The sequence below is a fragment of the Trichechus manatus genome, unplaced genomic scaffold, assembly GCF_000243295.1.
Source record: "Trichechus manatus latirostris isolate Lorelei unplaced genomic scaffold, TriManLat1.0 scaffold00138, whole genome shotgun sequence".
Lineage (NCBI taxonomy): Eukaryota > Metazoa > Chordata > Mammalia > Sirenia > Trichechidae > Trichechus > Trichechus manatus.
In genome coordinates, this window is record NW_004444074.1 from 4322984 (window position 1) to 4346108 (window position 23125).

General features: G+C 36.6%; 1 protein-coding gene across 1 annotated transcript in view; it reads right to left on the bottom strand.

The window, feature by feature from the left end:
* MYO1D (myosin ID) overlaps positions 1–23125 on the bottom strand; it is a 260935-nt gene that overhangs the window by 89484 nt on the left and 148326 nt on the right. Inside the window, exon 16 of the mRNA XM_023739664.1 lies at positions 18345–18552. Coding sequence (XP_023595432.1) covers positions 18345–18552 — 208 coding nt within the window. The remainder of the gene's footprint in view (positions 1–18344; positions 18553–23125) is intronic.

A 23125-nucleotide genomic window follows, 5' to 3' on the forward strand; every position in this document is an offset into this window, starting at 1 on the left:
GGTAATATATTTTAATTGTATTATTGACAAAATGTCAATAATGGAGCCCTGGTAGCCCAGTGACTTAAGAGCTCGGCTGCTAACCAAAAGGACGGCAGTTCAAATCCACCAGACACTCCTTGGAAACCCTATAGGGCAGTTCTACTCTGTCTGTAGGGTCACTATGAGTCGGAATCTACACGATGGCAATGGGTTTGGTTTGGTTTTTATTGACAAAATGTCTTCTATGACCACTGTGTACAGGGCATTGTGTTAGCAGCTCTGTGTGGAATACAATCAAGTGTAAGGATGCTGCTTTCCTCAATGATTTATAGTATTAGCTAAGGAGATAAGCAACATGTACAAAATTAACATATGAGCTAAGATTTAAACACTGGTTAAAGACCAGAGAAATCACAGAATCCAACCGGAATTTTTGAGTTGAAGACACCTCATAAATCACGTAGCCAAGAGACTCTCAGCCCTGACTCCTCCTGGCATAACTTACAAAGGTCATTCACATGTGCAACCCACTCCCGGGGGTTGTACACAATCCCTAAGATGTGCCCTTTTTGCCCACTCAAGAAAGTAAGTCTCAATTTTATAGAAATAACTTTGAATCAGCTCCTATTTAAAAAGTCATTCATAATCCTCAATACCTTATTATTAGTAATAAATTATCCATAAAACACCTCACACTTGATTGTGACAGACGTGCTCATTTTAAAACTATCACTTTACAGATAAACAAAGTGAGCATGACTTAAAACCTTAAGCTTGCAGAGCAGACTAGCAGAGGGTCCATGGTTCCTGGCTCCCATTGAAGTTACTGTCTCACAGAGCGACATACAACTGACAAAAGGGTTCAGTGGAAGAAGAAAAGAAGGCTTTATTTAGACTGGCATGGTCAGGAGTGCTTTAGTGAGGAGGTAAAATCTAATTTGTTGAAGACTGAAAGCAAGAAAAACACTGTATACAAAAGTATACAGTGAAAAAGTACATATGTTTGGAGTTCAGTGAAAAAACCATGGTGCAGTATAGTGGTATAATGGGCGATACAGCTGGTTGGAGCCAAACTCGGGAAGATTCTGGACTTAATTTTGTAGGTGACTGAAGGGCTTTTGAACAAAGGAACAACATTGTTAAAACTGATATTGTAATGTTGTGCAGGTTAGAGTCAAGAAGGGAAGCCCAGAGCCTGAAAGATCACACAGAAGGGCCTCTGGGGCAGAGTACCCAACCACCATGACGTTTCTTCTGATTTTCACATTGGCATGCCCATTTGCAGTGCATACAGTATGACTTCAATTTTCAAAACTGACTGTGTGTGTGTGTGTGTGTGTGTGTGTGTGTAAGAGACAGTAGGGCAATGGCTAAAATGACATATTCCAAAATGTTAACAGCAGTCATCATTCAATGGTGAGATGATGGGCTATGTTACTTCCTTTTTTAAATATTTCACAATAAACATACATTACTTTATAATAAAAACAGTTTCGTAAAATTTGAGATGGAAATAATGTGAGTATAGTTATATAATCATATATAACATATAGTTATATGTTGTTCCTACTTATAATTCATTTAAGGTACAATAAACCTGTGAATAAAGTAGTTTTATTTAAAGTATAAGTGCTTGGTTATATTTTTAATTCTCTAAAGATGTTTGTCACCAACACGTTCTCTATCACTGTTTGGTTTCTTATCCAAACAAATACAGTGAAGCCAACTCAGGACAGCTAACTACTAAACATCTTATGTTGAAATTAAATTTTCTTAAAAAACATAGGCTCACATTGTAGTGTTAGATTTGAATAGATAGAGATGTTTGGAAACATTAAGACTTTCTGACAAAAACCACTGAATAAAAATAGTCTTAAATTTTTCTTAGTTATGAATAAAGCCCCATAAGAATGACTCATCTGTTCCTCTTCAGTGTATATAATGGGTTGTGTGTATAGACAGTTCTAGAATTAATCATTGGTTAAAAAGGAATCATACTGAATATCATGTTTTGTAACAAATATTTTCACTTAACATTTATCATGAGCATGTTTGATATTATTAAACATATTTTTACATTGTCATTGTTAATCACCACATAGTTTTCTACTCTATTGTATGTACATATTGCACCATAATTTATATAACTAATTTCTTGGCATTTAAATTTTCCGTTTTCATGAGCAATGTTGCAAAGAAAACTCTTACCACTAAATGTTTACATAAATTCTTAAGTATTTCTTTAGTATAAATTTCTAGATGTATAATTGCTGGATTAGAGGCAAGCCCAATTTTCAGACTTCTGAAATACATTGCCAAACAACCCTCCTGAGAGTTCTCATCAATTTACTCCTATGCTAGGAGTATATATATCCTCAACAACACCAGGTATCAACGAAAATAACAACAACAACTTTGAGTACTTGATAGGTGAAGATATGGTTTTTAGCCTTTTTTTGGTGTGTAGACTGATCAGGTTTTTGCTCAGTTTTCTAGTGGGGTATTTATCTCACTTGTTTGGAATGGCCTTTTGTACACTGAAATTATTTATAGTCTGCACTCGCTGGGAAAAAAAAAAAAAAAGAAAGCTTGAAGCCACTATATGTCTCCCCATTAAGAGAAAGTGAACTGAATGCTCTAAGTATATGTAATAAATAATGATACAGTTCTAAGAACACATTGAATATTTCATAAACATTTGTTAATAAAATCTGACAGTCCAAGCAGAATGTGTTCAAACATAAAATGAGAGAGAATATGAACAATTTCTAATACACTTAGATCTCTTGGTAGTAGTTCTATACATTCGTTATAGTAAGAGAAAGAATAAAACAAATCTCAACACTGTAGCTCTCACACTTAAACCACATATATTCCATTATAGACATGATTTAGTAAGCAAAATATATTTTGTCACCCATAAACTTTCTGAGCTTAAAGAAATACATGGCAAAATTATGTACTATAGAAAAGCCTCTTTTTAGAAAAGTTAGTTTTAAAAATCATCTTATTTTGGTGCTATTTTACATTAAATGTCAGCTTATCACTGAACAGTTAAACGACCATTACAATAAAATATTCTCATCATTGCTTTTAATATTTGCTAATCAATTATTTCCAAAAGGGTTGGAGGAAACTTACAACAAAAGGCTCATGGACAACTGAACCATCAAAATAAGGATAAAAAAAGGCAACGGGCAGGGTGGGCGTGGGGGAAGAAGGCAATAGGGGTGAGAGTGTAGGTGGGAAGTGGAGACAGTCACACTCTAAATCCCCAACTAAGGATAGTTCTGGATTTGAGTACAAAGCTGAGCCCTGAGCTTCCTGGCAGCTAGAGTAAATGGGAAACTTAATGAGGTGCATGGATTTCATTATTTAATAAGCATTAATTAATAAGGTTGGTGGAGTCCCTGAGTGGTACAAACAGTTAACTTGCTTGCTGCTAACTGAAAGGCTGGTGGTTCAAGTCTACCCTGAGGCACTTCAGAAGAAAGGCCTGGTAATCTACTTCTGAAAAATCAGCCACTGAAAACCGTAATGAGCACAGTTCTACTCTGACACACATGGGGTCACTATGAGTTGGAATTGACTTGACGGCAAGGGGTTTGGTTTTTGGTTTAATAAGGTTGGTAATAAAAATAAATACTCCTTGCACCCAAATATGCCCTTTTTATTTTTAAACAATGATTTTTGTTGGGGAGGAAAAAATGATCAGCAGTTATTCAATGCTATTTTGTCTGGCTTGGTTGTGTACATCTTTAAGCTACCTGTGTAATTAATACAGTTTTCCTCCAGATAAGCTTTTGGATGTGCACATTCGGTCTATTAAGATCTTTCATTTGAGTCTGGTATAGCTATCCTCCCTGAATTGTTCAGAAGTTTTATAATTTAATGTAAACATCTATTCACTGAATCATTTCCCCTTCACTAATTAATTCCTTACAAAGAGTCAATCTCTTGAGTTTCCAGCAATTAAAAAAGAAACATGAAATGAAAATACAGCCATGGGCTTTTCCTTTCTTTTTTTTCCCTTCTACCACCTATAGGGGCCAGAAAGTGTTGTCATGGAGATGACAGCTGCTCGGTTATGAGTGACAGGTCTCAAGAGAGAAGTGTCTTGGAAAGGGAACATCTCAAGTTAAAAAAAAAAAGAAAAAGTGGTGAGGGAAAAACCAATGCAAGCTGTTTTACTAAGCATAGTGGGGGGCTCAACTGAAAGGCATATCAAAGCTAGCAAAGAATAAACGCAGTATTTTTCCTCTTCTTTCATTTAACACTGGATGTTTTCCTTCCAAAGGGGAACAGATTTCTTTTTAAGTAAATCTCAAGCACACATACATATCTTGGCATAATTACATTTTAAAATTGGGATTCACACTGATGCACCAAATTGGTTGCCTTAGTAATGAGATATCACCAGGGCAACAGATCTGCTGCTCTTTCAGGACAGCAAATCATCTGTTTCCAACTTACAGGGGAGTGGGCTAGGGAAGGGGTGGCAGTGGTTTCTTATTGGCAGTGTCTGAGAGGAGATAAACAAAAAAATTATTTTTGACATGTTGCCATTATTTTCCAAATATGCTTTTATCTTTTTTTATTCCCCAACTGGGTGGGAGAAAGAAAAGGGGAGGCCTACAAAAAGAGAGATAGAGAGAAAACAAACAAACAAACAAACAAACAGAGAGAGAGACATTCTACTGTTCCAATGTTAAATTTTTACTGAAGCACTTTTATTGTTTTACATAAGCTTTGCATTTGTCAATATGTAAATACTAAATGGTATCAGTTATTGGCTTATATTATAAATCAACAGCAATTTTCTTCAGAAAAGTAAAATCAATGATTTGTACACAGTAATGATATTCTAATAGCACTGCTTACTAATATATGTATGGGTAAGGCTTCAGTGTTTCATAATCAACATTTAGTAAATGACAAACACTCCTTGGCTTCTTCATTAAGAGCATACATCCTTTCCCATACCTATTTTCATTATCATGACTTACCAATTAATGCTCAATATACTTTCTCAATGGAGGATTCTGGTACGTGGTTTGTTTATCTTCTCTTCCTGTACTGCTCTCATCTTGACCAACTTTAATATGCTGGTAATTAATAAACCAATGATCTCCTAATTGCCACACTAAATGGGTACTTTTCAGTCCTTATTTTCTCAGACGTTTCTATTACATTTGATACTGTTGATCATTCCTTCTTACTGGAGATTCTCTACCTCTTCTGCTTTCTAGAATCATACATCCAACTGTCTGCTGGTCACCTCCACTTACATGTCCCATAAAAAAAACAAACCAAACCAGCTGCCGTCGAGTTGATTCCGACTCATAGCGCCCCTACAGGACACAGTAGAACTGCCCCATAGGGTTTCCAAGGAGCGGCTGGCAGATACAAACTGCTGACCTTTTGGTTAGCAGCCAAGCTTGCTAATTGTCCATCTGACCATTCTCTAAGGAGGGCAAAGAACTTTCCTGTAACAATCAATCAATCAATATCTCTCTCTCTCTCTCTCTATTTAGAGATGCTTAACCCACTATGACATCAATGATCTAGCTCTAATAAACTCAACCTGCACAAATGGTTTATGAAATACAGATTAAGATCTGTCCTCCCGGTAAATGTGTTTTCAAGTAAAACACAAATCTAACTCAGTGGTTTTCAAACTTTTTGGCATCTCCTCTTTTTCTAGAAAGCCTCCCTCCCCAGCTCATATGGAGGCCCCTTCTTGAGCTTGGCTGGCAGACAGTGCCTACCCTGGTGCACCACAATGACACCATCTTACTGGTTTGTAGTTATCTGCTAACACAGCTCCCTCCCAACTGGGTTGTTAGCTGCTGCTTCTTCTACTTTTGTAAATAATTGAAATTTTTAATAATAAAAATATCAAAAAAGAAAACACACCTTCTTTCAAGTTATATTCACAAAAATGACTGCATACTAGGCTCCAAAATAAATCTCAACAAATCCCAGAAAGTAGAAATTGTATTGTTGGCATTCTGTGATCATAATACAATAAAACTAAAAATCAACAACAAAATTAGAAGAAGAAATAAAACATACACATAAAATACCTATAACTTGGAAATGATTTAAAAAAATTTTTTTAAAAACAACTTTTGGGGAAAGAGGAAATCCAAACATAAAAAAATAGTTAAGTGATAATGTATCAGGTCCTATAACTACAACAAAAACTGTTCTCAGAAAAAAATACTATGTCCATTATTAATAAATGTGAAAGACATAAATGAATGTACTGGCCAGCTCTAGAAGCTGGAAAAAAATAATCTTTTGCTTGCTTTTACTCTTTATATTCCAAAAGGAAGGAAGGAATTGATGAAAATAAAAAGCAAAATTAATCAATTAAAAATGAGAAATTGTGGAATTGATAAGAGAGATGATTCTTTGAGTAAAAGTGAATAAAAAGCACTATTAACTAAAATTAATGAAGAAAAAAGAATAAAGTGCGAGCACAAATGAAATCAAATATACAAAATAAGAAGTGTAAAGAAGGAATGGCTATAAATACAAAAGAAATGAAAAGAATCACAAGAGACTACTTAGTTCAATTCTATTCAATTAAATATGAGAACCTGGATGATTTTCTAGGAAAATCAAAATTACCAAAACTGATCTCACAAAAGACAGAAAATAAAAGCAGGCTGATTACCATAAAGAACTAGAGAAAGTTATTGAAGAGTTATGCTTCAACACATGTACTCTTCCATATGGCTTCATAGGGGAATTCAACCTGAACAGATCAATTCAACCTGAACAGATTTGGCCTGTTCCAAAGGATGGAGAAAAAAGGATAAACTTCCATATTTATCTTGCTGAAGCAAACATAATATTGATATCAAACTGATTAATAGGATTCTCTGTATTGATAGCTCAAAGGAGGAGAAAGATGACATGAGAATCTTTAAAGTTGCTAAAAAGTAATTTCAATATAATTCAACATCTATTTTGGCTTTTAGAGAACTTTTAACACAGAATAAACAGATACTTCCTTAAAATGCTGAAATATATCTCTCATCACACTTAAACAGAAATCACTAGAAGCATTCTCATTAAATGCAAGAATAAGTCAAGGATGTCCAATATCATCACTCAGGAAATTTCACAATGAAGCCTCCCAGCAGCCCAGCCCCCTCCCCATAACTACATGACTCCCAGTAGGAGGGCAGTGGCTCGGGGAAGTACAGCTATTCCTTGTATAAGAACAGAGAGAAATTTTCCCACGAGCCATAACCAAAAGGATACTGGATCTTAAATGCTTCTGTTATTTCCTTTACCTTATATTATATATGGCTGAGATACAGTATGTGCTTAAAAACACTGCTGATTTATTGAAAAAGTCACATAGTCCTATATTTGCACAATATTCTCATAATACCAGTTTCCTAGTAGAATGTCAAATATTTATTGTTTTGAATTAAAAAAATAATAGATTGCTAGCTACCCTACAATGCCATCTTGAACTCTACCTAAAAATTAGAATAGTCACGTATCATTTCAGTACACATTTTAAGTATATTATTTCATTAGCTAGAGGTCTGTTTCTCCTTCCTCAGCTCTATCATCACCTCCTGTTCTCTTTTACATCTCTTTCACAGACTTTCTTCTCCACGTATTCCTTTGTTCTCTCCTAATTACTTTTAAAAAGCCCTGGTGGCACAGTGGTTAAGCACTCGGCCGTTAAATGAAAGGTCAGCAGTTGGAAACCACCAGTTGCTCCAAAAAAGAAAGATGTAGCAGTCTATTTCTGTAAAGATTACAGCCTTGGAAACCGTATGGGGCAGTTCCACTCTGTTCTATAGGGTCACTATAAGTTAGAACTGACTCGACGGCAATAGGACTGCTTTTGGAATTGCACTAAATTTGCTATGACCTAATAATCAAACTACTACCGTCCTTTAAGTCGCCAGACAAGCAAATATAAAATTCTGGGAGCTAACTGACCCTAGAAGGCAAATGGATCTGAGTATTTATAGTATGTGAGTTCTATTATTTCCTATATAAACATGTTCACAGTTTCACCTAAGTATAATGGAAGACTGCCAACTGACTTTAGATTTAAGCCTGACTATGGATCCCAGAACTCATCATGTCATGGGTTCTACAGGCTGCAAGCCATATTTAACCTGGTTCGCAAGCTGGAAAACTCAAGGCATGGAGCGTAGAGCAGGTCAGGGCTAGCTTGATTTAAATTTTCAGAGAGTTGGAAGCCCTTGCTGGCACAGGAATCATGAGATATGCTTAGGAATCTGGTTCTATTACTGTGATCCCAAGGTACACATAAATTGGTTAGAGGAAATGATTAAGAGTCTTAAATTATTATTATTTTAATAAAGAATTCTGTTTAGCAGCCTCCAGTATGTGCCACAGGAAGGGCCTTGACTGCTTAACTTCACCATGGCACATTGGGAAGGATAATTCCATTCCTAGAGCTAGAACCAAAGCTGTACAATCTGAAATGGTCCAAGTACATGACATGGTGACCAGTTAAGGCCTCTGTCTACAATTAATTACAAATGGTCTTTAAGCAAGGCTAATTCCCCAAAATAAAGACATAATTTACAAAGGAAGCCATTCTATCTTACAGATGGGTCAACAAATCCTCTCTTCAAACTGATCAATCTACTCCAAATTTGTTGTTAATGGCCACACACTGCTCCCTCTCCCTGTTAGGATCCTTCAGTAATATCACTTTATATGACAGTTTTGATCTTGCCCTACAACTTCCTAGACTAAGAACATAAATTTAAAACCACACATGTACACAAAAAAATAAGGAACATTTTTGAGGGTTTCCATACTCTATTTTCTTTTCCAACACAACAAAATATTTTAGACGAAATGGACAAAGAATTTTAGAGAATCAGGACTATCTGTAATGTATTTAGTGTAATATTTTCATTAAGAATCAAGTAACCTGAAACTACAGTCTTCTATCAGGATTTCCCCTACCATGCTACAAAAAAGGTGTCCTATCTGCTGGGAGAAGCCCTGGTGGCATAGTGGTTAAGAGTTCAGTTTCCTTGGAAACTCTATGGGGCAGTCCTACTCTGTCCTACAGGGTTGCTATGAGCTGGACCCAACTTGACGGCATGTAACAACAACAACAATCTGCTGGGAATTAATGAATATCAACAAACAGAAGATGAATGATAAGAAATCCAAAACCAGAAAGGTCCAGGTTGAAGAAGAAAGAAACCTAAACAAACAGAATCAAGTTGGACAGATTTATCTTATAACACACTTAATAACAATCATCATACGCTTCAACTCAGCCCATTGTGTTTGCTGCTTAACTGGCACTATACCTTACTCATCTCTTAGCACCTCCTTGCTTAGAGCTGTAATTTTGAAAACTTTAAATAGTTTCTTCAGTGCTGGACTGAACTATCATCTCAGTGATTTCTCGTTCAAGTGTGATGTAAGGAACACACACACAAACTCAAATGCAAAGAGTAAATGGTGAGTGAATCAATTGTGTATTGCGAAAGGAACAGGAGGATGACCTTTAAAAAAATCTCACAGGCTATACTGATTCATCTCTTTTAATTTAATGATGCAAAGACGGGTATACTACAACCTGGACTTTTTATAAAACACATTTTTCAACATTCAGGCTTCAGGTCATTCAGAAAAGAATGTTTACAAGAAAAAAAATATGCAGTGTTTCAAGGAGACAAGCTCTTTCATGCATTAGCTGGTGGGAGCATGAATTAGTACAATCTTTCTGGAGGCCATTTGACAACGGGTATAGAAAACTACAGGGTCACTATGAGTCAGAATCAACTCGACTAGATGGCAGTCAGTTTGGTTTGAAGAAAATCTTTAAAAATGCACCTTTTAAACCAATTCTCATGTCTAAAAATTTATTCTGAGAAAATAATCAAGGATGTTCACAGTACTACTAGTAGTAATAACAATACCCATTGCCGTCGAGTCAATTCCGACTCACAGTGACCCTACAGGACAGAGTAGAACTGCACCATAGGGTTTCCAAGGAGTGCCTGGTGAATTCAAACTGCTGACCTTTTCGTTAGTAGCTGTAGCTCTTAACAACTATGCCATAACAATAGCTAACATTTACTGAACTCTTAATATGCACCAGGCACTGTTCCAAGTACATAAGGATGTGCACTGCAATGAGACCTGTAAGAGTGAAAAACTGGAAACACCTAAATGTCCAGAAATAGACTGATTGAGGAAATGCTAGTCAAACATATTAAAGACTATGTCAGCTATTGCGAATACTCAAATTTTAGACAAGTAAAGATAGAACAAAAAAATACATTACACGCCCGTGGTATGACAGGATCTGATTTTCAGGTATGGTTTTTCATAGAAAAAAGTTTGGAAGGGTACATAACAAAATGTGGATTACTTTTGAGTGGTGGGTATATATGTGACTTTTATATTAATTTTTTCTTATTTATATTTTTTTATTTTACTACCTTGTATCGCTATTACTTATGTAATATAAAACCAATAAAAGAGTCTTTTTAATCTACGTAGTTATTTTTATAAAAAAAAGATACTTCAAGTAATTTCAAAAATCTCTTAAGATATCAAGCACGTGACCAAGGATATGAAAGAGAAACCAGATTATTTGTAATTCTTGATTCTGAGTGACTAATGGTTTACACAGTGATCGTGGAGAATTATAATTTTTTTTTTTTTTTTAATGAATCAGAGAGCAAGGCAGTTTGTATCTCTGGTACAATATTTCTTTGTGGTTATGCAGTTTATTCCTTCAAGAACAATTCATTTTGGAGGTTCTGATTTTAGCCAGCATCCCTGATTCTGCCTCTTTCAACCTGCCATTAAATCCCTATTAAGGTACAGAAAAAAAATGCAAAAATACACTGAAAGCCAGGTTAGCAATCTATTAAGATGTACTATAATAAACACAGTATGATACTGGCATACGAACTGACTGTGGAATAAAACAGTGCGTACTGAAATAGATTCAAGTATATGTGGGAATTTAATATAGGACAAGGGTAGAATTTCAATTTAGTGGGGGAAAAAAGAATTTTTTTTTTTTTAAATAAATGGAATTAGAGCAGCTGGCTATTCACCTGAAACAAAACCAGGCTGGACTCCTACATCACACCAGGTACAAAAATAAATTCTAGATCTGTAATTTTTTTTTTCAAGAAACCAAAAGGCTACAGAGGAAAAGATAATACCTATTTCACTATAGTAATAGTGACAAATTTCACATACAAGAGTATACCATGAACAAAGTCAAAAGTCAAATGGAAATGTAGAAAAAATAATTGCAGTACATAAAGTTAATACATATTATACATAGACAGTGCCTACAAATTCTTAAGAAAAAGATAAACAACCCAATAGAAAAATGGGCAAGAATATGAATAAATAACTGAAGAGGCAATCTAAACGGCTAATAAACACACCCTTACTAGTAGTCATGGAAATAAAAAATTAAAGTTGAAATGAGATATTTCTTACTGATCAGATTGGAAAAAATTGAAAAACCTTAAAAAAGCTACTTTGGTTGCAAAAAATCTAGGAAAAAGAGTTCACTTACATTGTGGGTTGAAACGTAAATTGTTAATATCTATATATACCATATACACCCTTCAACCCAACAATCTCACTCCTGGGAATCTAGTGTATAGAAATGAAGGCACCAGTATAGAAGGCTGTATGTAAAAAGAAGCCTATTAAGGTCATGGGAAGAACATGGGGGATGTGCAGAAGAGAGTTAATATAGAAGGCCTGACTGACAGGGAACACAACAGAGAGTCCCTATTGCAGCAGGAGGAAAGTGGGGTGCAGAACTCAAATTCTAGTACGAAAACTAGATATACTCATCTGACTGAGACTGGAGGAACCCCAGAAAGCATGGCCCCTGGACTCTCTGTCAATCCAGCATTAAAACCATTCTCGAGACCAACTCTTCAGTCAAAGATTAGACTGACGATGGGACATAAAATCATACTCATGAAGAGTGTGCATCTTAGCTCAAGTAGATACATGAGACCAAATGGGCAGCTCCTGTCCAGAGGTGAGATGACAAGGCAGAAAGGGACAGGAGCGGGTTGAATGGACATGGGAAATCAGAGGTGGAAAGGAGGAATGTGCTGTCACAGTATAGGGAGAGCAATTAGGGTCACATAACAATGTATGTATAAATCTTTGTATGAGAGACTAACTTGAATTGTAAACTTTCACTTAAAGTACAACAATAAAATCTACTTTGATAACGCAAAAAGAAAGAAAGAAAGAAAGAAAGAAGGCCTGTGCCTGCAAGGTTGGCCCTTGGCTGGTGTCTGAGAATCTGACTGGTAAACAGTTCTCTACAATGATATAAAACTTTCCCTAAATAAGAAGAGTGGCTCATTGAGCCTAAACTGTTTGTACTATGTGTTTATGCTGAATACCTGGTTTCCTTCTGTTGTTGTTGGGTGCCATCGAGTTGAATTTTCACCTCAGCTGCCCCACGTGACAGAGTAGAACTGCCTCATAGGGTTTTCTTCACCGTAATCTTTATGCAAGCAGATCACCAGGCCTTTCTCCCACAGAGCCTCTGGGTGGGTTCAAACCACCAACCTTCTGGTTAGCAACTGAGTGCTTAACTGTTGCATCACCAGGGCTTCTGGATTTCCTTCTACGAGTCTGGAATTTTGGTATATGCTAGATAGAGGGTATCTACATGAGTGACCCCCAATAAAAACCTTGGACACTGAGTCTCTAATGAGCTTCCCTGTTAGACAACAGTTTCTACATGTTTTTGCTGGAGGAAGAGGATTCTAGAAAGCTTGCTTCTGGTTTCCTCTGAACTTTGGGCCATACGCCTTTTCCCTTGGCTGATTCTTCATTGCATCCTTTTGCAGTAATAAATTTTAGTTGTGAGTATATGCTGAGTCCTTCTAGAGAATCTCTGAACCTGGGGGTGGCCTTGGGGACCCCCAACACAGGGGGAGAGATGTGGGTAGAGAAGATAAACGTGGGAGAAAAAAGACAGTAAAAAAATACTATGGAAAAACAGGAAGATGCTTACAAGAAAATCTTGTATGAACTATGGTTCCATTTATGAATATACATTTGTATGCATGTAAAGAAAGATATTATAAATGACGGTCCTCAAAATAGTAATCGTGTTACCTCTGGATGATGGTATTTTGGGTGACTTTTCATTTTTTCCTTTATGCTTTTCATGTGTTTCAATTTATTTTCACAATGAGCATGCCTTATTTATATAATCCGGAAAAAAGATACAGCTATTTTTATTTTTAAAAAATCAATTGTTGGCAATTTCTTATTTAAAATAGCAGCTTCTGATGCTGCCTCTCTTAACTTCTCATTTAATTCTTCTCATTTAATTCTTACAATAAAAATTCTTACATAAAAAATGAAAACATCCATCATGTCGACAGTTAGGTGACTTATGACCTATTCCCAAAGTGGAGAGAAATGTCTACTAATTTTATGGCCTGTGGAGCTGGTATAAAAAACACAGTCAGTAGATCACATATAGTCATACACTAGAATGGCCTGCCTGAGAATAGGCTCAAAAAAACAAAACTGTTGCCATCGTGAGTCAATTCTGACTTATAGTGATCCTATAGGGCACCGTAGAGCTGCCCCATAGGGTTTCCAAGGAGTGGCTGGCGGATTAGAACAGCTGACCTTTTGGTTAGCAGCCAAGCTCTTAACTACTGAAACCGAAAAACCCATTGCCGTCGAGTCGATTCCAACTCATAGCGACCCTATAGGACAGAGTAGAATTGCCCCACAGGGTTTCCAAGGAGTGGCTGGGGGATTCAAACTGCCCACCTTTTGGTTAGCAGCCAAACGCTTAACCACTGTGCCAAGACCCTTATTCCTACCCCTCTGCCTTATGGTTAAGAAATGTAAGATCTATATGTCAGAGAAAATGGGACAGCTTTCCCTCCACTGCATGGGTGGTAGTTTTTGAAGTAGCCATCCCTTCTCTTTTACAGTCTCACTTTTCTAGGTAGAGATGGTGATTTCTCACCAGGAAAGAAGTGGAGGGTGGGAACTGATAACGGTACACTGCATTTCTAGAAGCAAAGTGCTGTCAGAGGGGACTGAGAAAGCTAGAGCCCTAGTAGCTATGTATACCTGGAACTGCATTTTATGTATGAGCTGGACCATGAGGATAGAGGGGAGGGGGCAGATCCCATCTTTGTTAGCAGAGCTGTAAGAGACTAAAGTCTGTTGGGCACTGAGGATTGTGCAAGAGCAAACATCAAACTGCCACTTAGATTTAAGAAGGGGATTCTACCAGCTACCAAGCGGATAGAAAGTGAGTTCACTGATTACATAATGATTATCCACACTGGGACACTTTTGAGAGTGAAACGGGTTCTATTAATTAATACACCAGGCAACAGTCATGAACTGGGACTGTCCCAAGCAAATTGAGAGGCATGGTCCCCCTGGTTCAGGGCCAAACCCTAAACCTGAATCAATCTCTCAGATAGGTAGAAAGAGGAAAGACCTAATACCAGATCTATTAAAACAAAACAAAACCCCAAAACCACAGATAAGTACTGAAAATCAAGGAGAAGGAACTTGAAGACACAGAAGAACAGACGTATGAAAATACTTTATGATGATAGGAAGCAGAGCTCCAATCTGCAAATTTACAAGCATTCTTGAGAAAGAAAACAGAACTAGACAAAAGCACTAAATAAATACCAAATAGAAGGAAACTTTTTTTTGGACGAAACAGATTTTAATATTTCAATCCAAAAGTTTTTCTGATGCTCCCTTTGGCAGCACATAGATGAAGTTTTTCTGAGTTCCGGGCAAAATAAGTAAAAAGAAACCTACACTTAGATACATCTTGGCAGCTGGAAGGGAAGAGAAAACTTTCATTATTTGCACATGATATAATCATTAACCTAGAAAAACTAACAGAATCAAAAATATGAATCAAGAAAGGTTTCCTTCTAAACACATACAAACCAACAAAAATCAATGTCCTTTCTCTATACCAACACTGCCATGGGGAACACACTAAAAAAATTCACAGTAGCAATAAAAACAATAAAATATCTAGGAATTAACAATGAATTCATAAGGTCACTCTTAAAAAAACTTTAAAACTCTAAAGGTCAATGAACATGATTTAAATACATCTATGCTCTTAATGAGATGGTTTAATATTGTAAAAATGTTAATCCTTTCAAATTAATTGAAAACTACAATGAATCCTAATAAAAATTACTGTTGAATTTAATGAGCTCAAGAAACATACACTAAAATTTATATTGCAGAATAAAGATCTATGTATAGGTTAACCAACCTTAATAAAAAAGAGTAAAGAAGATGGATTTATCCTACCATAGACTAAGACATGCTACCATAAAAACTGTGTGGCATTAGTGCAAAAACAGGCGAACAGAAAAATGAAACAGAATAGAGCACCCACAGACAGACATATATACACGGGAACTTAAAATACGATAGAAGCGACATCACAATTCAATGGGAAACTGACAGATTATTTAGTAGATGATGTTGAGAAAACTGGCTGATCATATGGTGGAAAACGAAACTGAATTCCTACATAAAAGAACATACATAGGTGGATTCTAAATGGATTAAAGACCTCAATATGAAAGGTAAAACTATACAGTTCATAGAGGGAGATATAGGATAATACCTTTGTGACAAGGAAAGTCTTCGTAAACAAAATTCCCAAAGCACAAACTGTATGGCAAAACATTGAAGAATCTGACTGTCAGAATTAAGGGTTCTGTTCAATTAAGCAAACCCTGATGGTATAGTGATTAAGAGTTCGGTTGCTAACCAAAATGTCAGCAGTTCGAATCCACCAGGGGCTCCTTGGAACCGTATGGAGCAGTTCTACTCTGTCCCATAGGGTCACTATGAGTTGGAATTGACTCGACGGCAACGGGTTTGGTTTGGTTTGGTTCAATTAAGGATATCATAGACAAAGTTAATTAGAATGCCTACAGAATAGAAGAATATACTTATAATGTCTAAAGTTGATATGAGATTAATGTCTAACATATTCAAACAATTCCTGCTAATCAACAAGAAAAAGATACCAATTCCAGCAGAAAAATGCGCAAAGGATATAAATGGGCAGTTTACAGGAAAATCCAAAAAGCAAACAAGTCTTCAATGAGATGTTCAAATTCAATGGCAATCAGAGAAATACAAAATATTTATACCTATCGGTCCGGCAAAATTTAGGTAGCTGGATAATACTGGCAGAGATGTGGGCACATAGTAGCCCTCATACACAGCTAGTGGACACTGGCAGAATCACTCTGTAGAGGAACCTGGTACTACTTATACCAATTAACTACATATGTACCCTATGACCCAGCAATTTTTCTCCTAGGTATATATCCCAAGGATATTCTCACAGAGGGTACACAATTTTTTATATAGCTATATAATTTTTTTTACATTAAAGTGGTTCATATGGAAGGTATGAGATGGGTACGGAGGATAAACAGAAATACATTAATGAGTGAGTGAAATAAGAAGGCGACCCTACATGAATCAATGATAATATGTACCATGAACTAACGAGCATTATTAAGTCAGCACTCCACTCTGAAAATAATGATGGATGAGGGTAGAGGTTTCAAACATGTTGGAAAAATTTTTGAACTACAAGATAAACAAAAAGTCCTTTAAGCATTTAAGACAAAAATTAGGCTTGCTCAGACATCTCTCCAATTTTAAATACCAGAAGACATAAGAGCAGTATCTTGTTATGAGAGCAAAAGAACTGGATGGTGCCCAGCTACCACTACTGAACATTCTGATTTAAGATTCTATAGAAGAATCCAGACCAAAAGGAGGAAAATGGAGAAGAGAATTTCCGATTCTCATGGACTCCAGGCTTTCTGGAGCCATAGAGGCTGGATGAACCCCTGAAACTATTGCCCTGAGATAATCCTTAAAGCTTAAACCAAAAATATCCCCTGAAGTCTTCTTAAAATCGAACAATAGTTTAGCTTAACTAGTAAAAGACATAGCAATGATTGTGAGGATGGCGTAGGATCAAGCAGCATTTCTTTCTCTTGTACATAGGGTCACTAAGAGTCAGAACTGACTTGATGGCACCTAATAACAACAGTAAAAAAAGTCTGCCTTGAGCATTATGCTCTTTTAAGAACTACCTATATGGGATCAAACTGACAACAGCAACTCAAAAGATTAGACAGGAACCATAGGGGGCAATGGAAACCCTGGTGCGTAGTAGTTAAGAGTTCAGCTGCTAACCAAAAGGTCCACAGTTCAAATCCACCAGGTGCTCCTTGGAAACCCTATGGGGCAGTTCTACTCGGTCCTATAGGGTCACTATGAGTCAGAATCGACTTGACAGCAATGGGTTTGGTTTTTGGTTTTTATAGGGGGCAATGAGTTTATGTTAATGGCGGAGGAACAACTCAGAAAAGGAAGCTGCCATGGATTGAACTGTGTCCCCCAAAAATGTGTGTAAACTTGGCTAGGCCACTATTCCCAGTATCGTGCAATTGTCCACTATTTTGTTATCTGATTTGATTTTCCTACATGTTATAAATTCTGCCTCGATGATGTTAATGAGGTGGGATTAGCAGCAGTTATGTTAATGAGGTAGGACTCAATCTACAAGATTAGGTTGTGTCTTAAGTCAATCTGTTTTGAGACATAAAAGGGAGAAAGAAGTGAGCAGAGAGACAGGGGGACTTCATTACCACCAAGCAAGAAGAGACAGAAGCATGCATCCTTTGGACTCAGGCTCCCTGTGCTGAAAAACTCCTAGATCAAGGGAAGATTGATGACAAGGACTTTCCCCCAGAGCTGACAGAGAGAGAAAGCCTTCCCCTGGAGCTGGCACCCTGAATTTGGACTTCTAGCCTCCTAGACTGTGAATGAATAAACTCATGCTTGTTGAAGCCATCCACTTGTGGTATTTCTGTTATAGCAGCACTAGATGACTAAGACAGGAGGTGAGAATGGTTGCACAACTCAAAGAATGTAATCAATGTCACTGAATTGTACATGTAGAAACGGTTGAATTGGTGTATGTTTTGCTGTGCATATTCTCAATAATAACAAAATAAATAAAATTTGAAACCAAAGAAAGAGAAAAAAAAAGCAATGTCTTAAGGGTTTTGAGATAAAATAATTTTTTGAACTCAGACAGCCAACAAGTTTTTCATGTATGAAGGCAACAGATAACATTCTGAGATATGCACAGACACAAAAAAAAAGTCCATAAATATTTCTTGAATTAAAGAAAACATTCAATAAAATGTTTAGGGACACAGAAGCAAGACCTTGTTCTTATATATAGACTATAAAATTACCTTTTGTAGAAAGAGAACAATCCTTACGAGCATCTGGGCACGGAGTTCTTCCAAGGTAAATAATGTCTGGGGAGTTCGAATGAAAATTTTGGTCTTCCCATAAGCTACATCATCCTGAAATCCACAACGTTCAATCAGCTTCTTGACAGCCTCTTTGTCTGAAGGAAGGTCATGGTTGGGCCAGGTGAATTCAGAGATCATCTTATACCTGGGTAAATAATGAACAGGACACATTTTACTTCCTCCTCTGATTTGAAAGGTATTCATTTGATTTTGAGGCAATGTACTGTTTAAGATTGTACACTCAGGAGACAACTGTCTGAGTTCAAATATGGTTCCATGACTTCTTAGCTGTGAGTTGGGGCAAGTTATCAAACATTCCTGTGCCTCAGTTTCCTCTCTGCATAAGATGGGGATAACCACCCATCTTATGTGGTTGTGAGCTTCAGTGACTCCAGAGTGCTTAAAACAGTGCCTGGTATATAGTAAGCACTTCACAAATGTTAGCAGCTATTATTATTATTCTCTTGAAATGTTCAACACATATAAACATATTTTTTCCTGTCTAGTTAATCATCTAGATCTTTCCCATAAACATGACAAATGCCTTTACTTTTCCCCATTTCCTATTCTCATTTTGATTTTAGTTTCAGATTGTATTAAAGACTTTTTTCCCCCTTACAATCAATATTTGTTTAGATTTAACAAAAAGCTTTATTGATTTGCTTAATGTTGACTTTTGCATCTCATGTTTCCCTTCTGCATTCATTCTTTTTTTTGCTAAAGTACATCCTACAGAAGATTTTTCAGAGGGTCTGTAAATAGTAAACTTTCTGAGCCCTTCTTTGTCAGAAACTGTTTTTATTTTACTCCCACCCTTGAATGATAATTTGGCAGGGAACAAAATTCTAGGCTCAAAGTTCATTTCCCTTCACTTTGAAGATACTGCCCCTATGTCTATTTGCGTTCAAATGTTGCTAATGGTAAGTCTGATGCGAGTATGATTCTCATTCCCTGCTATTTTTTTTCCTTTGAGAGATGTATTTCTCTTTATCTCTAACATGCTATAAGTTAATATATGTATTTCAATTTTGTTTTTAAAATTTTTTATATGCTCTACATTCAGTGTATTTTTTCAATCTGAAGATTTACGTATTTTTTTCAATTTAGGAAAATTCCTGGCCATTGTTCAAATAGTGCTTCTTCTTTATTCTTTTTATCCTTTCCTTCTGGTTAGATGGGTTTGGCACTCCTGGATCAAACCTCCAAGCTGCTTGACTTTTCTTTAATACTTCTCATCTCTTTTTCTTTGTAATGACATCTGGAAGAACTATTTAGCTTAATCTTTTGGCCCACTAATTTGCTTTAAAAAAAAATTGGTTTAATTTAAAAAATATTTAAAATTGTTATAGCATTTATATATAGTGAAATGTGCAAAGTATACAATTCAACAAGTTTTAACAAATGTAAACACCTGTGAAATCGACATCCTAATCAAGATACAGAACCTCTCTATCATCTCAGAAAGACCCCCTATACCCCTTTCCAGTCAATTCTTCCTACCCAGAGACAACCACTATCTGATTTCTAACACCATAAGCCAGTTCTACCTATTCCTGAACTTCATATACATGGCAGCATAAAGTAGGTACTCTTTTGTATCTATCATCTTTCAACATAATGTTTTAGATATTCATCCATGTTGTTGTTGTATAAGCAGTTCATTCTCTTTAATGCTGATTAGTAACCAATATGTGAATATACTATATTTACCCATTCTCCTATTGAGAGATAATTCATTCTTTAGTTGCGTTTAATCTGTTTTTCAATTTCTAAATCTTGCAATTAGTTCTTTTAATAGTTACCTGTTCTTGTTTCTAAGTTCACATTACTATTTTAAGATTATAATTCCCTCCATTATCTCTCTGAAAATATTAAATGGGCTTATTCTCATGCCCCTTGTTCTTTGGGGATAAGGTTTTTCATTTGTTGAGTTTATTGTCTCTTTTCCATGGTTTTGGTCTTTCTCAGATGTCTGGGGATATTTGGTTTGTTCTCTCATCTCCTGCTGTAGGATCCTTTTGTGTACATCTTGGTCTTTATTGGCCTCTTGCAAGGTGGCTACTTTTTTTGCTACTATGCCTACAGTTTATTCCTTGAAGCTGCTGAGGGGTTACTTGCCCTGGCCATTGTGACAACCTCCTGGTGCTGCAGCAGTGGTAGACTCCAGCACAGCAGCTAGGAAGGCTTCTGAATGGCAGCTTAAATCTCACAAGCGTGCACTTTGCTTATAACTGTGACCTGGGCTTACTGGCTTACTTCTGGATCTTTACACTTGCTTCTACATTTAGGAGTGACTCACATCTTCAAGATTCACTATGAATCCCCCTTCTTCACTCTGTAATAGAGCTGTACATTTGCTTCATTTTAAATACACGTATTTTGTATTATCTGAGATGTTTCTGGGGTGGAAGTGAGAGATTTAAGCTAGTATCACTAAGACTACAGCTTCTTTGATCTTAAGAACTAAGAACTTAAAAATCCATACATTCTTTTTAATTTTAATACATATGCTAATCCATATAGCACATCTTCCATGCCCAAAACAGAAACATACCAAAAATCTTTTGAGTTGAAAGTAAAACACACTATTTTGCACTAGCAAGATTCCTTGTTCCCCTCTAAATTAAGCTTGTAATTGTCCTCTTATTTCAACTATTCCTTATGGCTGCCATTGTATCTCAATATAATAGATTCTCAGTTCAGTCCCAACCTATACTTACCCATCCTCACCTTGCTCATTCTAATATTTAAACTTCTGCTGACTTTCTATAGGTGCCAACACAAAAACAAATTGTATTGAGCAATTGCTAGAATCAATTTCATGAGTTCTAACAACAGACTAGAAATCTTCCTAATGATATAATTTGACACTGTTTGAAACCAAGACTCAGAATGAATACATCTCTACTCATGAAAACACTTCTTATGATACAGCCTCAATAAAGAAGAAAAGCCAATTTTAAAGACCGTGTGAATTCAACAAGGAAAATGGTCAATTATGAGCATAATATTTTGATCAATATAAAATAAAAATTGAGTTTTCCAGGCTATTCATTCTAAGAGTCTCCATTTAGTAAATTTTAAAAACACTTGTGTACTTTCATCATTTTTCACTGCAATCCCTTTCACTTTTGCACACAACTAGCCTTATGCTGGTGGAGAAAAACCAATAATGCTGGTTTGTCTCACCTTACATTTAAAACCAAAAATCTCAAATGGGCACTCAGCTCTTCCTGGCAATTCTATTACTCAAATCTATGCTTTCCCACTCTCCAAAACGAGTATTCTCATTTCTCCTTAAACCTCCCACACCACTTGTCCCAACCCTCATCTCAGCTCATGACCTTGCTTCATTCTTAATTGAGAAAACAGAAGCATTTAAACAGGAAAATCTTCATCTTAGCCATCAGTGAATCTCCAAGCCTCCTTGTATCTGTACCCTGAGTCTTTGCCTTTTGTCTTGTTGCCACGAGTAAAGTGTCCCTGCTCCTACGCAAAGATGACAAACCTTCCACTTGTGCTTGGATTCCATCCCTTCTTGCATTCTCAAGGACGCTGCTATTATGATCTCCCTCTCTCTTCTGCATCATCGCTTTCTCCCTCTGTTCTGAATCATCCCCACCTGCAAACATTTCTAGGCTCTCCTGACCTCACATCCCACTCCAGCTGCTTCCATTTCTCTCTGCTCTCATTCACAAGCGAAAATTCTTGAATTGTCTATAGGTAACCAACTCCTCACTTACTTCACTTTTTAATCCTGCTCAAATTAGGCTTTGGTCCACCCTTTCTCCTCTGACCTCTATGTTGCCAAATCCAATAGTTAAGTTTTTGCTTTTATCTTACTTGATCACACGGCAATATTTGATATGATAAGCACATTTTTCTTCTTGAAATGCCATTTTCTTTTGGCTTTTCTAACATAATCCTCTTCTGCTTTCTCTTTTACCTCAATAGTTGTTCCTTCTCTGCTCTCTGTTGGTTATTTCATGTCAGACAACAAATATAATGTTGACATGGGCTCTTCTCTTCTCTATCCAGTCCCAGAATTTTATATATAATTTATACACTAGTGACTCCCAAATCTCTATTTCCAGGCTGAACTTCTTCTTAGAACTCCAGGTATTTGTATCTAATAACTTACTTACTATTTGTACTTAGATGTTTAGGAGGCATTTCAAACAACGCAATCGACAGAAAAATCTTGACTTTATCTCTCCCATGTTCCTTGCCCCCTCCCCAAACTGCTCTTACCTAATCTTCCTTATCTCAGCAAATGGTACTACCTTCATCCAGAGGCTCAAGTCAAAATCTACTGTCATCCTTTATTCTTTCCTACTCCTCTCTCACCACATCCAATCCATGAGCAAGTCCTGTTAACTCTGCCCCTAAAACATATCCTGAATCACCCACTTCTCTCACATCTGCTATAATCACCTTGTTCAAGGCACTATCATCAAGCCATCTCTCCTGGATTCTTGCAACAGCATCCTAAACGTCTCCTTGCTTCCTCCCCACACGGTGGCCACACTGGTCTCTTTAAAACATCCATAAGATTGTGTCACTCCCTGCTTAAAATCCTCCAATGGTTTCCTATCACACTTAGCCAAAATCTAAACTGTTTAATTTGACTACAAGGTTCGAAATGATTTGGCACCATCTATCTCTCTGATCTCATCTCATGCCACTTCCATGTCATTCACCATCCTCCAACCACAATG